General features: G+C 49.2%; 1 protein-coding gene across 1 annotated transcript in view; it reads left to right on the forward strand.

The window, feature by feature from the left end:
* Window positions 1–210: 210 nt before the first annotated feature.
* GAD1 (glutamate decarboxylase 1) overlaps window positions 211–17,861 on the forward strand; it is a gene marked incomplete at both ends in the record, with an annotated part of 28,606 nt that continues 10,955 nt past the window's right edge. Inside the window, 9 exons of the mRNA XM_082484495.1 lie at window positions 211–280; window positions 2,123–2,185; window positions 7,523–7,681; window positions 8,442–8,684; window positions 11,413–11,503; window positions 15,220–15,332; window positions 16,495–16,610; window positions 16,701–16,780; window positions 16,985–17,039. Of these exons, the coding sequence (XP_082340621.1) occupies window positions 211–280; window positions 2,123–2,185; window positions 7,523–7,681; window positions 8,442–8,684; window positions 11,413–11,503; window positions 15,220–15,332; window positions 16,495–16,610; window positions 16,701–16,780; window positions 16,985–17,039 (990 nt within the window). The remainder of the gene's footprint in view (window positions 281–2,122; window positions 2,186–7,522; window positions 7,682–8,441; window positions 8,685–11,412; window positions 11,504–15,219; window positions 15,333–16,494; window positions 16,611–16,700; window positions 16,781–16,984; window positions 17,040–17,861) is intronic.

Consider the following 17,861-nt stretch of genomic DNA (forward strand, 5'->3'; position numbering starts at 1 on the left):
ATTTTCCCGGCGCGCCGCTTGCGCCTGGCCCCTCGTCCCCGGGGCGGTCGGCCCCTGCCCGCCCGTCCGGACGGGACTCCGGTGAGGTTCTCCAGGAGACCCGACTACTAAAACCGCCTTTTCTTCCTTCCAGCAAATTCCTTGCTGCCCACCCCTCAGAGGAATATCGGAGGAAACCCGGGCTCCAGGGACTGGGGCTTTTCTGAAGGGATGGCTTCCTCTGCTCCCTCGTCCTCCAACGACGCTCCGGACCCCACCCCAACTAATTTACGACCCACAAGTAGGTTTTAATATTTTCCTCGTTTAAAGTATTTTGGAGGCTTTCTCCACCTAGGCTTGGAAAGACCAATTTCGAAACGAAAAGATAAATCCGCGAACCTCTGTACCGCGCCGTTAAGCAAGGTGCGGAGAGTGCTCTACACAAAGAAACCATCTTCCTGGTGGGAGTGGGAGAGGTTGGTTCGTGGCGAACACAACGCAGGGAGGAAAAGCCCACCTCAGCGGCCAGCGCTGCCCTTATCTTACAGCTGCATTTGAAGGATTTAGACAATAAATTGAACGCCCAGATGGCAAAAAAATCGGTATGTTGTAAGGGGTGTGGAGAAAATTAATGGGTTACAGGGCGAAGTTACACCAGTGGCTTAAAGCGAGTGTCGTGTGTCCCCCCCTTATATTTTATAAATGCTAATGCTGCAGCTTCCTTTCAGCCTACGCTGAAGCCTGTAATCAAGCGAAATTTGGATGCTAATTGTAGCTTTTCAAAGCCTTGTATTCCTAATTGCTCTGAATTCGCCTTGAGTTATTGAGGTGTGAGTGGGAAGCAGAGGCTGCTGCAGGTGGGTAGAGAATCAGTTTATAGCCCTGCCAGGCAATTCAGACCGTCGCCTACCGAAAATAAATAAAAAAAGAGGCTCGATGCTATAAAGCATCAGAGACAAAGAGCAGGCAACAGTAAGAAATGAAAGGTTGCCAGGCACAGCAAAGCGGGGAGTAGCTTTTACCCTGAAAGGGCTACGAGGCACGAGTATCGGAGTAATTATTGTAATTATTCTGCAAGTGGAAGGAACGGGGGAGGGGGCGAACGGCAGCACCAGGTCTTTTTCCAGGCGGGGGTGACAGTCTCTGCTGCCTTCGGCTGAGGTGTCACGAGCAGAAATCCAATTAACTGGCAAGGCGGCTAAAAATGACAGAACCTCTGGCAGCAGCATCCCGCCCTGCCCGCCCGCGGCTCCCCGCCCGGCGGCACGGCCAGCGCCCCCACCCCCACCCCCCCCGAGAGCTCCTCCGCCCGGGCGGCAGCGCCGGGGTGCTTTCCTCGCCTCTCCTTCCCCGGGAGCCCGGCCGCTGCCCGCCCCGACCAGGCTCCGCCGCCGGCCCTACGGCTGCCCCGGGGCCGGAGAGGCTCGGCTGTGCCCTGCGGAGCCCCCTCCACCTCAGCCCCGGGCTTCGCTCCCCGCTTCCCCCGGGCTCGACTGGGGCCGACCGTGGCGTGGCCGGGCCGCGGCTCACAGAGGCTGGGAAGGAGCCCGTCCCCTCCGTCGGTGCCGTCGCGCCGCCGGCGCTGCCCCCGCGCAGAAGCCTCTCCGCGGCTTTTCCCCGGTCGTGCAGGGCCGGCGGGCGAAGGGCTGCCGGCCTTGGCGCCGCCATGTAGCGGGGCCGTCCGGGCGAGCCGCGGGGCACACGGTGCTGCGGGACAGACGGTGCTCCGGGGCAGGGACCGGGCCGGCAGCGCCCCTAGTGCGGCCGTCGGCGGCCCGGCAGTCCGACCGAGGCTTAGCCATGCACGTCCGATCATCTAGTCAAATACTATTTTTCACCCAATTAATTCCTGAACTCATTTGTGACCCCATTTCACGCCACTTTATTTTAAGCTGCCGCTTCCCTGGAGCCCCGCCAGTAAATTATTAGATGTTCGGGTCCCGGGTGCTTTTCCCTCTCCTCTCGGCGGGCCAGCGCGTCACCTCGCTGTCACCCGAACCTCAGCTGCCCCCCGCCGGGCTGGGGAAGCAGCCGTTTCTCCCGGAGCTCCCCGGGGGGGTGGGGGGGACTGTGCAGCGGGGGGGCGGGAGGGCGGCCGGGGAGACCCGCCGCCCCAGGGGAACGCCTCTGCCCTCTCTTCCAGCTTACGACTCGTGGTGCGGCGTGGCTCACGGGTGCACCAGGAAGATCGGGCTGAAGATATGCGGTAAGTCCGCCCCTCCGCGACCTCGGCGCGCGGCACCCCACGCACCCCACGCTTCGCGACGGCGGCGCGGGCCCGCGGTGGGTGGGCCCCGCCCCGCGCGCCCCCTGCCGGCCGCAGCGCGGCTCCGCGCCCCGGCCCCGGCGCTAACGGCGGCCGCCGTGGCCTCCCCGGGATTTGCCTCGGCCTTGGCGTTGTCCGCCGCGGGAGGGACGGTTGCGCCTTCCCTCTCCTCCCCGCCCCCCCCCCTCCCGCCGCGATAAACGGGGGTGTGCAGGCGGCGGCTGCCCCCGGCGGGGGGAGCGCGGGGCGCGCCGCGGAGGAACGAGCCGGGGGTTTGGCCGCCTCTCGCTGTCTGAAATTTTTCAACCTTATCTGACTAGAAAATACGGATCTCCTGGGGGAAAAAGATTAACGAGAGCCTTATTAAAGAGCAATTCGTCAGCTTGCTGCGCTGGTAAGATAGCGCTGGCAGCCAGTCAGCGCGCAGGCACATGAAATGCAGGAAAGGAAACAAATGCACAATCAGATCGCAGCGTTATAGCAAGAGATTCATTTGCAGATAACAAGCTGTCTTCCTTCTCCGGAGTTCTCTGTGGCGCCTTCGCTTTCGGAGACTGTCAAATCTTCATTTTCTGATGGGGAGAATCGTTCAGCTTAGCCCGTGCCCCTTATGAATAGAAATTATTTCCCGTTTTCCCCGGCTACATCTTTTGGGGGGATGGGAAATTATTTCGCGGGGTAAACGGTCGTTTTTTTCAAAGCAGAGATATACTTTAACCTCTTGCCCTACTTGCCCGACTCGAAGCTCATTTACTAAGCGTTTTGGTACCTGGAAGTTCGGACTGGAAAAGAATCAGGGTGCGAATGTTTAGTCCTGTGTCTATTAGAGATTTCATTGGTACCCGCAGGCGACATTAACGAGTAGTCGCTTAGTTCTATAAATAGCTCCCGATCTGGGTTTAATGGACCGTTTCCGTACCAGTCCCTTCAGTGGCTGGAGCGATGGGCTTTTTCATCATCGTTTTAATTTAGCCCGGCAAGCAGAACTGATAAAGTAACGCACCGTTAGGCTTGTTCCGTATTGCTAGACTACCGGGGTTACAGAGGGACATGGCAGCTTCTTTCAATGAGATCAAATACACTGAAAATGAAATATCCCACCATTTTGGATTTGAGAAAGGCAAAAGGCGCTGTGGCAGAGCCTTTGTGAAGGGAGTTCAAAACAAGCAGGTCTGCTGTATTTTTGGCTTGGGTTTGGTGCTCGGTGTTTCTTTGCTGGCTTTTTTCAGTTTTACACGAAAAACGTACCCTGAATAGTGACGGTGATTCGGAATAATGGAATTCGGTCGCGATCATTGTTTTTGCTCGTATAAGCCCTCCCACTTGAATCTAACACCTTCACAAAGACAGAGAGTGAAGGTTGCCTTGGGTAAATTTATAGTGAAGTATCAATGTTGCCGAGAATCCTAAATGAACATGCTAAACAAGTTGACGATTGACTATTACAGATGATGTCCCCTCGTCCTTACTTTTCACAAGACGTCGTTCCGGACCCTAAATATTGTGCAGTCACAAAGCTGTAGTAAACCAGGCGCCTCGGAATTGTTCTTGTTGTGTGTATCACAGCGAAATCGATTCACTTTGAATGCAAACTTTAAATAAGGGTTGAGCGCAGAGAAAAGGCGGGTCTTGAACAATGGGTCGGTTCTTCCACCTGTGTTGTATATTATGTGTTTGACATTTTCAGTAATTACATATCCAAGATGTATGTAATTTCTTTTCAAACAACTGACCGATTTAAGGATTAGCTCATTTCCTTTCTGGTTGAAAGTCACCGCCTGAAAAGACCCCTGCCGCTACCACATCTTCGTGCTCTTCGTCTCCGTACATATCCACTTAAAAAAAGAGAACATATTTTAAAACGGTTTAATGAACTGTCACAGCGGGCAAAGTATGGGCAGTTGTTCCCCTGTGTCTGGAGTTGCATGCTACGCCTTTTACTCCCACCTCGGCAATTATTATCGCTGCTGAGACCGATCCTGCTAACGTTTGCTTGGCATCAGTGGAAATACTCGACGTAGTGAAATCGCTCAGGTGCGTCTCCAGCTGTTTGGCCCCGACCAGCTGATGATTCCCAGCCCCGCGAGCAGCGCAGGAGACCGTGATTTCAGAAGCAGCCATGTGAGGCAGAAACTCAGCTCTTCTCCGGAGTCAGTGGGATTTATGTGGCCAAGTCACACCGGCGGTGCTGAACCCCGCCGGCCGCCGACGGAACCGGGATCTCCTGCAGCCGCCACCAACGCGCAGGAGCCGGGGGCCCGGCAGGTCTGCCCCGGCCCAGGCAGCTGAGGTCCCCGCAGGGCGGCGAGGCGGAGGGGGGTTCACACGGCTGCCTTGTGCGAGGCCTGGTGTTGAAATCACGCCGGATTTGTGGTCACGTCGGGGACCGAAGGAGTCCCTCGCCAGTGCGGTCTCACTCGGCTTTTAAAACATCGGTCTCTGAAAGCGCATCGATGAAAATACCTGTCAGTGGGGCACCTGCGGGAGGTACCTGCTGCCGCTGGGACAGTCTGCGCTCTCCGCTGCTACAGGGGAAGCAGCGTGGACGCTATTTCATGCGCTGCTACTTGCTGGATCTCTCCTACACCGACCTGACTTTTCACACAGGATGCAGATGAAAGGTTTCCGACAGCCATGCGCTTTCCCGCGCCGTGGAAGGAGCCTTCGAGGGCAGGCTGCCTCGCTCCCCGCAGCCTGGGACGCGGGTTGGCGCCGGGAGCGCCTCCCACCCTCCCGCGGTGGGGGAACAGAAGGGTCCGGCGGCTGCGAAGCGGGGGGCTGCCCCTACCCCGCTGGACTCCCCCGTGGACCGGACCCCTCCAGCTCCGTGAGACACTGCCGTGGCCGAGGGACCTGGGCGAGCGACCCGATGTCTGCAGCCGGGTGAGCTGATGCCGGGCGGCAGCGAGTTCCTCCCTTCAGGCTTTTTCTTTCTTTCTTTCTTTTCTTTTTTTTTTTTTTTTTTTCCTCTCCGCCCTGAAGCGCCCCCACGCGCGGCCCCGCTGCCCCCACGCTGCCCGGCCCCGTGCGAAGCCGCTCCGAGCCCCGGCGGATCCCCGCCACCTGAGCTCGCTGCCGCCGGCGTCGGCAGATAATAACGGGGCCGGGGAGCCCCCGCGGGGAAGAACCGCCACGAAGTTGTTTGGGGCGAGGGGTGAGGGAGCTCCCTGCCCCCGGCAGGCTGTCACTGCCGCCTCCCTGGCGCAGCCCTAGGTAGGCCAGACCCTGTAGCGAAGCCTCGGCCTCTCCGAGCCCGATGCGAGCCGAACCGGCGGCAACTGCAGCCTTACTCGGTTACTGAAGCGCTGCCCCCTCCTTTCCCACTGGAGCCTCCGAGGGACGTGTGGCTGTGCGCCGAGAAGAGCGCCGGTTGTGCGGCGGGGGGCACGGCTCTTGGGGGGGAGCGCTGCTCTTCTCGCAGGCATCTCCTCTCATGTAACGCTTCCCACCGAGCATCGCCACCCGGAGCCTAGAAGACAGACAAGTGGAATAATAAAGCAAAATGAAGCCACAGGACCTGGGGAAAGAGGAGAGGATCGCTCCGGAGTCCAGTCTAGACCGCACCTGCTTCGGTACCAGCTGCTCCACATGATGAGCAGGCGAACAGCACTGGCTGTCGCAGGAGCTGGTGACCGCTGCAAGGACCGTTAAAAACACTAACAAAACAAAACAAAAAAGTAATCGATCCTGGACGGCTATGCTTAACATATGCACGAAGAGAGTTTCCCTTAAATGTTGTTGGTTTGTTTTTTTTTTTTTTTCCCTCGTATTCCTAAAAGCATCATAGAGAGAAACTAATTAGTAGAAGATCAACATGAAAAGGCAAAATGCGAGGTGTTCACTGAAAGGATGGGCTAGACAGACCTGCCTGAGAACAACCCTCTTGGAGACTCGTTTGCGTGCCCGACTGATGCAGAAGGGGCTGCCGGCCGGGGGCTCCACTTTTGGTAGCTCTTGCGGGACTGTCAGGCTGGCAGCAGGGTGGGAGGCACGGGTACCGCGCCGGCAGCCGCTCAGTGTCGCTCCCTTTCTTCCGCACGGAGATGCAGCCCCCGGGGGCCTGCTCAAGCTGCAGGGAGCCCGGGCGGGCCGGCGGTGGGTGTCCTGCCGGAGGAGCCCGGAGTGCCGGTTCTCCATCGGGGTACCGGAGAGCGGGGGCACATGGCCGGAGAGCGGAGCGCGCTGGAGAGAAGCGGCGTCGGGGGACGTGGGTGAGCGCAGTTGCGGCGTTGGTTTCTCCCCCTGCGAAGTCCTCCTCTCTGGAGGACATCTCCACCCGCGACGAGCGTCGGTTTCAATTGTTACTTGTTTTAAAAGAAAAGAAATGAAAGAAAAAAGGAGGCTGGCGCTGCCTTACTGTCTCCTCCAAACACACAGGCACGCTTGCTGCAGCCTGGGAAGTCAAAATCCGTTGCCTTCGTTAATAAAGAAAAGCCCATCACTGTGCGTGTTTTAGCTGGCATGGAACTAATGGATCAAATCCTGAAAATTAATTGTTCTCCCCGCCTTGGTAAAGTAGACAGGTCTCGTTACTGGCCACGGGCCCTGCGTGGCGCCCACCGCCGTTATTCTTGGGGCGAGGGGATTTATTATTGCTGTTGCTCATAGCAGCAGCAGTTGAGACCGGGTCCTGGCCGCCAGGGCTGCGTCTCTGTAGAGAGCGGAACACCTGGAGAGAGCAGGGATGATGAGTTAGTATCAAAGCATCTTTTCAGGTGGAAAATCCGCATCTCCTGGACACGTGCTGGTATGTACTGATAACAGGAAGGTGGGGTGATGAGTGCCACCGGTGTCCTTAGAGAGCTGGCGCTCTCAGGACGGCTGCTCCAGAATGGCTGCTTATTCTCATGCCTTTTGTGCGTGAAAGCACCACGAGGAGAACTGAAAGTGGCCCTGATTTTAATCATACATCATTGCCCCTGTCTGCTAGGTCCATAAACTTTGCCTGCAGGCTGAAATAGCATTGACTCATCCTGAACTCTCTTCCAGTGGCTGATTACTGAAGTGGAATCTGTCTGATCGACTTAATAAGAATTTACCACTGCACTAAATGACGAAAATTTGTTTTTTGCATGGCTGGGTTTTTGCAGTTGATGGCATTTTGAGCTCTCCCTCCTGGAGGCAAATAATCCCCATAAATACTCTTATTCCTGACCTCATTAGTCAGATCCAGAGCCAACCGCTTTGAACTGTTTTCTAGAGAGCTGCTTTCGATATTTCTAAACATGTTGGGAAGTGAGAAAACTCTGACCTGTGCACCTTGCAATAACAATGTAGGGTTCCTGCAAAGGACCAACAGCCTGGAAGACAAGGGCCGGATCGTTAGCTCCCTGAAGGAAAGGCAGTCCTCCAAGAGCCTGCTGGCGTGCGAGAACAGTGAGAGGGAATCCAGATTCCGGCGCACCGAGACAGATTTCTCCAATTTGTATGCCAGAGGTAAACGCTCTTACAGCTTCTGCTTGCTCCAGCTCGGGCACGTCCCTTAGTAGTCTGCCCTCGCCTGCCTTGCAAGCGCAGCCACGTTCAGACCGTGCTTTTGCTTGGTTGTTCTTGAGGGAAGCGATCTGTGTCTGTGTTTGCCGAGAGCCGTACTGGTGATGCGTACAAGTGTCCTGAAATACAATTTTACCTATTCTGGGCTGATCCTCTGCAGCTCAGCTCCAGCGGTTCCTCCGGGGTCAGTCCAGATCCAGCCTCCAGGAGGAGAGTAATTTTATATTTTATTTCCTCCTCAGTGAAACAGCAATGAAACTGTCCGTGATTGCTGGTACGGGGCCGTTGACGAGGAGGGTGGAGAAGGGAAATCAGTCCCTTCGCAGGGTGGGGTGAGCGTTGCAGGAGAAGGGCAGGTGCGGGTTTGGGGTGCTTTTGGCCCCCGGGAGGTGCGTGCCCCACACCGCGTTACGTCGCAGGGCGTGCTTTTGGCCGGGGTGCCTCGGAGGTGCCCCCGCCGTTCCCGTGGGCGACCTGAGCTCGTCCTTCCCCACCGGGCGAGGGGGACCAGGAGCCCCGGGGGCAGCGGCGCGGTTCACTCGCCGAGGAGCGGTCGGGGCGATCCGGGGCCGGGCGCCCGCCCCGCTACAGCTGGGCTGCACCGGCGCCGCGGCTTCCAGGTCCCGGGCTGCGGGTTGCCGGGGCTGGTTCATCTCCGCCTCTCGCTCCCAAAGCAGGCGCTGACAGCTGGTTTGCCCTGCAGATTTGCTGCCCGCTAAGAATGGCGAGGAGCAGACCATGCAGTTCCTGCTGGAGGTCGTCGACATCCTCCTCAACTACGTGAAGAAGACGTTTGACAGATCCACCAAAGTGCTGGACTTCCACCACCCGCACCAGCTCCTGGAGGGCATGGAGGGCTTCAACCTGGAGCTCTCAGACAACCCTGAGTCCCTGGAGCAGATCCTGGTGGACTGCCGGGACACGCTGAAATACGGAGTGAGGACAGGTAGGTCCTCACACACTACTCTGGAGCGTCCCTCCCGCGGCTTTTCTTTGGTGAAGGGAGTGGGCTTGAGCCCACGGAGGTAAGCCCACACCCTCTCCACGCCCTCGCCTCTGCCTCCCTTGGAGACTCAGCTCCAGGGCTGTTTGTGGGCGCTGGAAATGTCTCTGCTCAGAACCTTCAGTTATTGATGCTCCATCCGTCCCCGGCGGGCAGGGGTCGGTGCTGTTTGCAATGCCCAGAAACAAGTTTTTAAGACGTAATCTCTTTCACTTGATGAAATGCGAGCTGTCTGTATCTCCGGGGAGCAATATCATTAGGTAAATGAGGGCATAAATGACACTGAATTTGCAGTTTTTCTTCTTTATGTTCACCAGACGTTTAATGAAAAAGAGACTGAAATCCTAGGAATCATCAGTAAAGGAACCCTGTAGATTTCAGCCCATTACCCAGGAGCCCCGCCTGCCCAGGTTCTTCCGAATCAGATAGAAATGCCCGTTTATGATCACTTCTTTCACTGGGTGAGCTGTAGCCAGGCTCTGGAGCAAAGTCTGTGCTCTTTCAGGCTGTTTGGCCTGAAATGTTTTACATCTGTGTCAGCAGAAAGCTGGGCTGGCAGCAAGCCCTGACTGCCGTACGTGCCCAAGCAGGTGAGGGACTGGAGCGATAAGGGAGCGGGGGGGCCGTGCCTCACCTCCTCTTCCCTCCCCCGCCCCGCTCCGGCGGTTCGGGGCTGCTGAGCTCCGCCCGGCGGAGCAGCCCCCGTCGGCTCGGCACGGCGAGCGCTGCTGCCCCGGCGGGAGGCGGTCCCCCGCGCCGAGCCGAAGTGGCGGGGCGGCGGGAGGTCGTAGAGGGAGGCTTTTGTCTGAGCATCTCTGGGTAGGCAGCTGCGAGCAATGGCTCCCGAAGGACGGGGCGCTGCTTTCGCCACTGTTTAGGTGCATTCAAGGAAGAAAATCTTGACGACAAATGTGGCGGTTAGCTTCCTGTCTCTTCCCATTCACGTGGTGGTTTGATTTATTCAAGAGCCTCAGGGGCATATCTTGATTTTGCGCCCTTAATCAAATGAGAGCGTATTTCACCCCCAGCCCCGTGGGCTGTTTGAATAGGTGGCCAGCAGCAAAGCCGGAGTCACTGCGGTCCGTGTGCTTGCACCGTTATTCCGCTATCGACGGCGCCAGGATAGCGAGCAAGTTCTTCTCCTCACCCCGACCTCCCCCGGAGCTTTTGCGGGACAGGCAGGACCTGTCCCGGAGAGCTGAGATGCAGGTATCCCATCCGACACAGGCTCTGTTCAAAGCAGTACCTGGTGCAGCTTTAAAGAAGGACTGCTCGGGCCGTGTGACCTCCCAGGACACACTCCCTGGCTCCCAGGGCTCACGTTCTCTCTCCGAGCGAAGCTTCCTTTAAAGCCAGCGGGACTTTAATCTGCAACCCAGCCTCAGGAGATCGCAGGCTCGCTGACAGCTTTGGGAGGTCAGCGAAATGTCTCCTAAAATAACTTCCCAAACCGTGTGTCGTGGTAAGGGAGAGAAGTGCTGATTTGCTAAGCCACGGTGATATTTCTGGGCTTTAGCCCCGAGCCGCTCGGCTCCCCGGGGCGGGAGCAGCCTGGTCGCTTCGCCTCCGTGTCCCCGCACTGTCCCCGGCAGCCTCCTCTTCGGGACGTGCCGAGACGCGGCAGCGCCGGCAGGCTCACGCCTCCAAAAGGTCCCCGCTGACATCGCCCAGAGCAGAATCGCATTTATTTCTTTATGTCAAAAGATGCTGATGTTCCCGGTGTTGAGCCAAATGCGTCGTGACAGGGTCCCTCCGGGTGTCGAGCGCTGAACCCCCCTCTCGAGCCGGGCTGTCCCCAGCGTGTTATCTGCGTGTCCTTTCCCAAGAGAGCAGAAATAAGGGCTAAATCATGACACCTTCCCCCTCCATCATCATTTCTTAGGAATTTCACCTCTTCATGCTAGAAGAGTAGACCCCCAGTAGCTGGGCTTATTGCTTATAAAAGTTATTAAAGCAATTTTGACTGAAATACTGGGATATGATTGACTTTGGATTGTTTATGAGGTGAATCCTAGCTTGTAAACCATGTGGGGGAACCGCCCGTGCTGGCGGGGGGGGGGCTCCCGGCGCCCCGCTGCAGCGGGTCCTGCCGCGCTGGGACATTTCCCGCAGAGACCCCGCGAAACGCCGCTCCCGCGGCCGCGCAGCTCAACTAGAGACGGGCTCCCCCGCACCCTCCCCATCCCTACAGCCCCATTACAAGCGGATGAGCCTTCCTCTCTTCCTGCATTCAAATGCAAATGACCGCAGCACCTGCAGGTTGTTACGGCCAAGTATCCTCCTCCCGCCCCCCCCGAGTTCCCAGCATGGAGGAGGGCGAGGGGGAGGGGGCTGTGGGGCTGGGCTGGCCTGAGCACTTCCACAGGTTCCGGAGGTGTTTTACGGGCTCTGAGGTGGTCTCATTTAATTTAAACGCTAATGATTCCATACAGGAGCTGTCTCCAAAGCGTGGTTTTTTGGTTTTTTTTTTTTTTTTCGAGTTTGAAACAAGATTCGTCCGCGAATGTCGGTTAACGCTCTCCCCCTAAGCAGGACTTGCTTTGAAAACTTCGCTGCGAGTGTGCTACGAGCGCGGAACTATCGTTTCTGTCGGAATAGTTGGGCGGTTGAAAGTTGAAACCTGAGAAATAGCGGTGGAGTTGTTCTAATTTGCTCTCAATTCTCTTTCCAGGCCACCCTCGCTTTTTCAATCAGCTGTCCACGGGACTGGACATCATCGGCCTGGCCGGGGAGTGGCTGACATCAACTGCTAACACGAACATGTAAGCGGTGTGGTCTTGTCAGCGCCTGTGACTGGTGCTTACTGGGGCTGCCGCCTATTATGGTAGACACGTATCGTCACAGACGTGTGTAACTTTGTTCTTTAAATGACGATTGCTACATCATCAATGAAAGCGTCACGTGTTTTTCTGAACGTGGCAGTAATACACTGAAAATAGTTATTTAAAGCTGAACAGTTTTACATTTCTGATAAATGAAAATGCAAATACCTCAGACCACGTGGTAATTAAAACATGCTGAATCTAATATAATAACATGAAATGATTTTTCTTCTCTTGGACCAATCTTCTTTCTCTTTTCTCTTTTTTTTTTTTTTTTTTATTTAAGAGTTGTCTCTAGACTGAGTAATTCTGCAGCTATCCATATATTAACACAAGAGTAAAAATACGTTAAAGTTTATTGTCTTTTCTCCTGTTGACTTCAGAGGTAGCAGGCTTGGCACACCACATTCTCCTGTTCACGTGCTGGTAAAGAAGTGGCTTCTGGGCTTCAAAACAATTAAAAATGTAACACTGAAAATTAATTTGATAATAATGAAGAAATTACTCATCTAAGATTTGTTAAAGTTGTGTGTAAATAAATAAATGGAAGTATTAAAAAGTAAAATTTAACATCTAGAACATATCAATGAGGAAACTTTTCCTAATCTTTCTTGACTTCAAAATTAATGAAAGCTAGATGTAAATGTAAGGTATTACATTGAATTTTTTAACAAAGAGTGTGATTAATGAAAAAAAAAAAAGCTCGCCAAACACCACCACCCCACCCACCCCCCGCCCAGCTAGTTTTTATTTATATATTGATTTGTATCTGCTCAAAAACGTAATGGCAGTCCAGATACTTGGCAGGAAACAGACTGCTCTGTTTTAGTCCTCTATTGGATGTGTTTTAACTCTAAAACTACCCCTATTTTGTTTGTTGCTAATTGGCAGAAGACAGGAAATGTATCTGCAGATTGGAAAATGAACAATATTTTCACTGGCCTATCTATGAGTAAATGGTTCATTAAGTATAGCTGATTACTAGCAGCTCTATGTAGATTACGAGCTGTGCCTGTTTTGTGACATTAGCAATAAAGAAAAATACATAAGGTGCTCCAGCCAAAACCAGCCTGCTCTTTGTAATAATCTTCATCTCAATTAATTCTGTGTTTGCTAAAAATCGGTATGAGACATTCAGATTTAAAAGCTGATTGGGAAGAAAACCCAGCAACGTATTGCAAAGTGCTTTAAAGTGCTGCTTTTTTTCTCACACCACAATTAAAAGTGAAAACAAATCTGATTACGTTTCTAAAAGAAAACTTTGCTTAAATATTGTTCTTCTCTGACAAAAAACATACTTCAGAGAGTGTAACTTTTTGCAAAACCCTTTTCCTTTGACTTAGTTATCATTTTGTAATCAGGGAAATACCACAAATCTGATAGGTCGTAATAAAATTCAACTCTGTGGCAGACTGTGACAGTGTTATGAAACATTGCCATCATTGTTAAGAACATCGCACTCACTTATTCACTTCTGTAAGAGTAACTTTTTTTTTTATGAGGTTGCTTTTTCCTTTGGTTTTAAAAGTAAATTGTTAAATGGCTAGTTCTGTAAAGCTAATTTCTAAATTTCTAACTTCTAAATTTAAACAAGAACATATCTTGAAATTATTTTTCTACGAGCATGAAAATTCACTGTTTGCTTGCATGAGGTTTAGCAAATGCAAAATAATACCTTGCTCTCTTTTTTTTTTTTTTTTTTTTCCCCGCAAACCGAGGTCAACATGATATGCTTTCAAATAATACAATAATTGCAACTAAGGTTAAAGCAAGATGTTTGTAAAATATGATTCAAAGAACTGACAGAGAAGGTTATTAAAAATAGCCAAATTGTCCCTGTGAACTCTGGGAACACATTATTTGTTTTGAGCAGTGTTCCAGCACAGAAGAGCACGTTCTGATGTTTACCTAGAAATCATAGCCATCATCTAATATAGCTGCATTGGCCTTATCATTTATAATCATCTTCAGCCTTCTTTTATTTCTTTGACGGTCTTTGGAGACTCTGAAGATAAGCACATCATAAAATAAATAAATGCTATCTTACTTGGGTTTAAGTATATTCAAAATTCCCCTTGTAAACACTTGATATTTTATATACAAAAAAACTTGCTTAACACGATACATTTTTTGTAGAAGCCTTCAAGTCTTCTGGGAAGTAAGTAGGGATCAGTGTGCAAAGTCTCGGGACAAAAATTAAAATGTGTTTAAACTGGTGGAAAAAGATCACATTGACTTAAATGTATCTTGTATTAGGCTACAGTGATCTATACACCACCGAATTCCCGTTAACTTCAGTTGGTCATTCTGCCTAAATGAAGACTGGAATATATCCTAGACTTGCAGTGGTTAAAAACATAACAAAAAAACCCCACTGTTAGCAGACACCAACCAGTTTATTAGTTTCGTCTCTCTGTAAATATTGGCAGCACCCAAAGTTCAGAACACTGTTCAACTGTCTGTCTCTGACAGTTCCAATGATAATAAAAGCAAAATAAGCAGTATTTTGGCTTCTGAAAATAGCAATTACAACAATTAAACAAATTACAAATGCTGTTTAATCTTAAAGGAGTGTTTTAAAAATAGTGGTGGCGTTTCTGTGATGGATTAAGGACACATAAGGATTGAAGAAAAAATTAATATTTTAGCTAACCAGTAGCTGTAAATAAAAGACAAGCTTTTCAGACACATGTTCCCTTCTTCACATCATGTGTCCTTAAAGTTTGCTGTACCTATTCTCAAAATGTCACTTTAGTGTTAGAGAGACAACACATATGTTTTGGCAAAATTATAAAAGTGGGAGACATCAGTCAGATCCAAAGTGTCGGGGTGTCATGTTGTTACAGATTCCTTCGGAATCACAGGTTGATTGTTTAGTTTCTCCTCTGCTTACTTTTTCTTTCCCCTCCTTTTTTTTTTTTTTTTTTTTTTTTTTTTTGTGGCATACATAGCAAGCAGAGTTTGTATACAGCAGTAGCAATTTATCCGTGTACCTTGATCACCAAAAATGGTTGTATGGTTGTCACTTTCCATCCACGTATCTGTCTGTGATACCAGGGCATACCAGACTGCAATGTTTTTTGCCCTCATTAAGTGGATACAATAGTTGACTGCTGACTTGTTTTTGGTAATTGGTAATTAGAAAATCATCATTTATAATTACTCTTGACAGTTATCGATCTCATGGTATTGTAGAAATAAGTTGTCCTTGGAGATCATCAACAGAATAAATCCACATAATTAATTGTATTTAGACTTCAAAGCTCTAGCTCAATACTTCTAATTATGGTTGTGTTTAGTTCGGTGAAGTTCACTGTTTTCATAAGGATTTGGCAATATGTTATTCCACAAGTGTGGAATTGGCATGTTGGGAAACAGATGTTTTACAGTACCATCTTGTACAGCAGTCAGCAGCGCTATGATGGTGAGTGTTACGTCTTACACTGGTTATATAGAAAGTAGCAAAAGAGCTAATACTGCAGTTTTTATTGACCAATATTTCCAGTATTGTCTTCCTGAGGATTTTTGCTTGGGTAAAGGTTGCAATATCAGAATCTCAATTTACAGGAAAACTTTCAGGAATCTTATTGTGTGTTTTTTAGAATCTGTATTTGATTTTGATTGGTGGTTGGTTTTTTTTTGCTTTATCCATGCAGGTTTACCTATGAAATTGCCCCTGTTTTTGTCCTCATGGAACAAATAACACTTCGAAAGATGAGAGAGATTATTGGATGGTCAAATAAAGATGGTGATGGAATATTCTCACCTGGTGAGTTTTTCCTCTCTGTTTTGGTGGTTTGACTGAAACTTTGAAAGTTAAAATAAACATAAGCTGTGTCTGAACGCCCACAATACCACAATATCTGCAACACAAAACAACGTGTCAGATATTTAGAAGTAGGAATGCTTTGTTTAAACATCCTACAAAAAAGTTGGAAAAAAAAATTGTCTTTGAGTATGGCTATGTATCATGGCTGGTCAACATTTTAAAACTTGACTACAAGCTCTGGTATGCAGTTAGGCATTTAAACACCTTTTTTTTTCTGTGCTTAATTTCTGGAGCTGCTGAGCAACCACAATTCCTGCTGACCAGTAGCTCTTGAGAATCACATACTGGCTTCTTTGATGGTCAGTGAGGATTTGGGTTCACAGTCAGGAAAAGACTGTGGCGGCCTGTCACTTTCTGGGACGTATTATCTGGGACATAACCTGACTGGATTCACAAATTTGGTTCCAGTATGCAGACCAAGACAAAGTGTCTTCCCATGAAGGTGATAAAGGCAATCAGCAGTGACAGAAAAGACTGTAAACCATGTGGAGGTCCTGGGCCTACATGTGGACAATGTGTGTGCCCAGCAGAACTCCGGATTTGTGGGTTTGGAGTGAGGGGACACCATCCTATGGATGAAGGACAATTCCACCTCCTTTTGGAAGAGCCCACATAAAATCCGGGAATGCACACTTGCTTGGTCTCCAGTTCTGTCTGCTAGAAAAATACAGATCTTTCTCAGTGTTCTTGTTGAGGAAGAAATATTAGAGGAAGAAGTTATCTAAGACTTTATGGATGAGACCATCCATTCAGTATGCAACATTTCTTCAGTCTCAGACAATTTGGTAAGTTCCTGTTATTCTTGCTAACAAGAAGTTGCCATGCAAAAGCAGCACAATGAAAGCTGAACTTTTTAGGACTGTGTTACAAAATGTTAGCAATTGAAAGAGATGATGGATAGGAAATTCCAACTATCCGTATGACTTTCTAGAGGGTCTGTCCCTATGCTGTTTAGACTGATGACCATGCATTCCAGAGAGATATTTTTTCAAAGTTCACTGCCACTTTCACTGCACAAAGCAAATGAGACTGTTATGTCTTTGGTCTTATATGCATTTTTTCTCATTATCACTATTTTATTCATTCATTTACTCATTCACAGGAGGAGCTATCTCCAACATGTACAGCATAATGGCTGCACGCTATAAGTATTTCCCTGAAGTCAAAACCAAAGGCATGGCTGCAGTCCCTAAACTGGTTCTCTTTACCTCGGAACATGTGAGCTAACTGCTAATTTTTATTTACTGATGTATGTTGTGAAGATGCTTCAACAACCACTCCATTAAATGTGCATATGTTTTGCTGCAGAGTCACTACTCAATAAAGAAAGCTGGAGCTGCACTTGGGTTTGGAACAGACAATGTGATATTGATAAAATGCAATGAAAGGTAGGATGAATGCTAAGGTTTTGATATATTAAATGTATTCATCTGTTAAATTTGCTGTATTGGGCTTAAGGACTGGTTCAGTACAGTGTGTCAAGTTGCTAATCGCCTGTTGAGAAAATCCTATTAAATTATTTCAACTGTAGCTAGCATTTCCATACGCACTCTTTAATTTTCTTTGTCTTTCTGTTTCTACCATAATTACAGAGGCAAAATAATACCAGCTGATTTGGAGGCAAAAATTTTGGAAGCAAAACAAAAGGTTTGTGTTTTTAAAAATTAGTGCTTACGTGCTTGGCTTAGTAAAATTACCTCTTTCTTTGAAGGCTGAGGGTTAACGTTAAAAGAGAACATTATAATGATATAAATGTTATACTAATATTTTCAGCTGCTTAGTTATACATTCATATATTGTTTAGGGAATGGAAAGGTTTCCATTTACTATTTAAAAACAAAGTATTTTTAACTCTTGAACCACACCTGTATTTTATGACTTTTAAAAATAACTTTCTGTTTGGAAATATATGGAACAAAGTAGGAAAACCTGAAACCAAATCTACTTTTATCCAAACTTTAAAGTTTAGCCAAAACCACCAAAAAAATCTATTGAAGTCCCAAAAATTCCCATAGATTTCAAGTGTGAGGCTGCAGGGTTAGTAAATATAGCCAGTAAGTTTAATCTTTTGAGACATTTATTGTTATTTCTTGAGTCAATGAATAATAAAAAAACCCATTAATTTTGTATAAAACCACAAAATCTAGAGCAATCAAGATTATTATTATTTATTTCTAAACTTCTTTACCTTTGGGCACTGTATGATATTGCAGCTTACATTTTTTTTTCATCTAATTCAAAATTGTTTCACTTTGTTCTGATAGTTCCACATTTATTGCTTTTGGTTTTGATTGCTTTGTTCTGTTTATTAGTAGATAAAGACTAAAGGAACAACTTCAAGCCTTCAAATCACAACTTATAAATCATATTTAATTAATTTTCCTTTATACTTCTGTAAAAGTCTCATCTTTACTTGACTATTGCTAGTCTTCTACTAGAACATTTGAATTTCCTCACTGAGAGAGATTA

This window comes from Vanellus vanellus (genome assembly GCF_965231255.1).
Source record: "Vanellus vanellus genome assembly, chromosome: 5".
NCBI classification, from domain to species: domain Eukaryota; kingdom Metazoa; phylum Chordata; class Aves; order Charadriiformes; family Charadriidae; genus Vanellus; species Vanellus vanellus.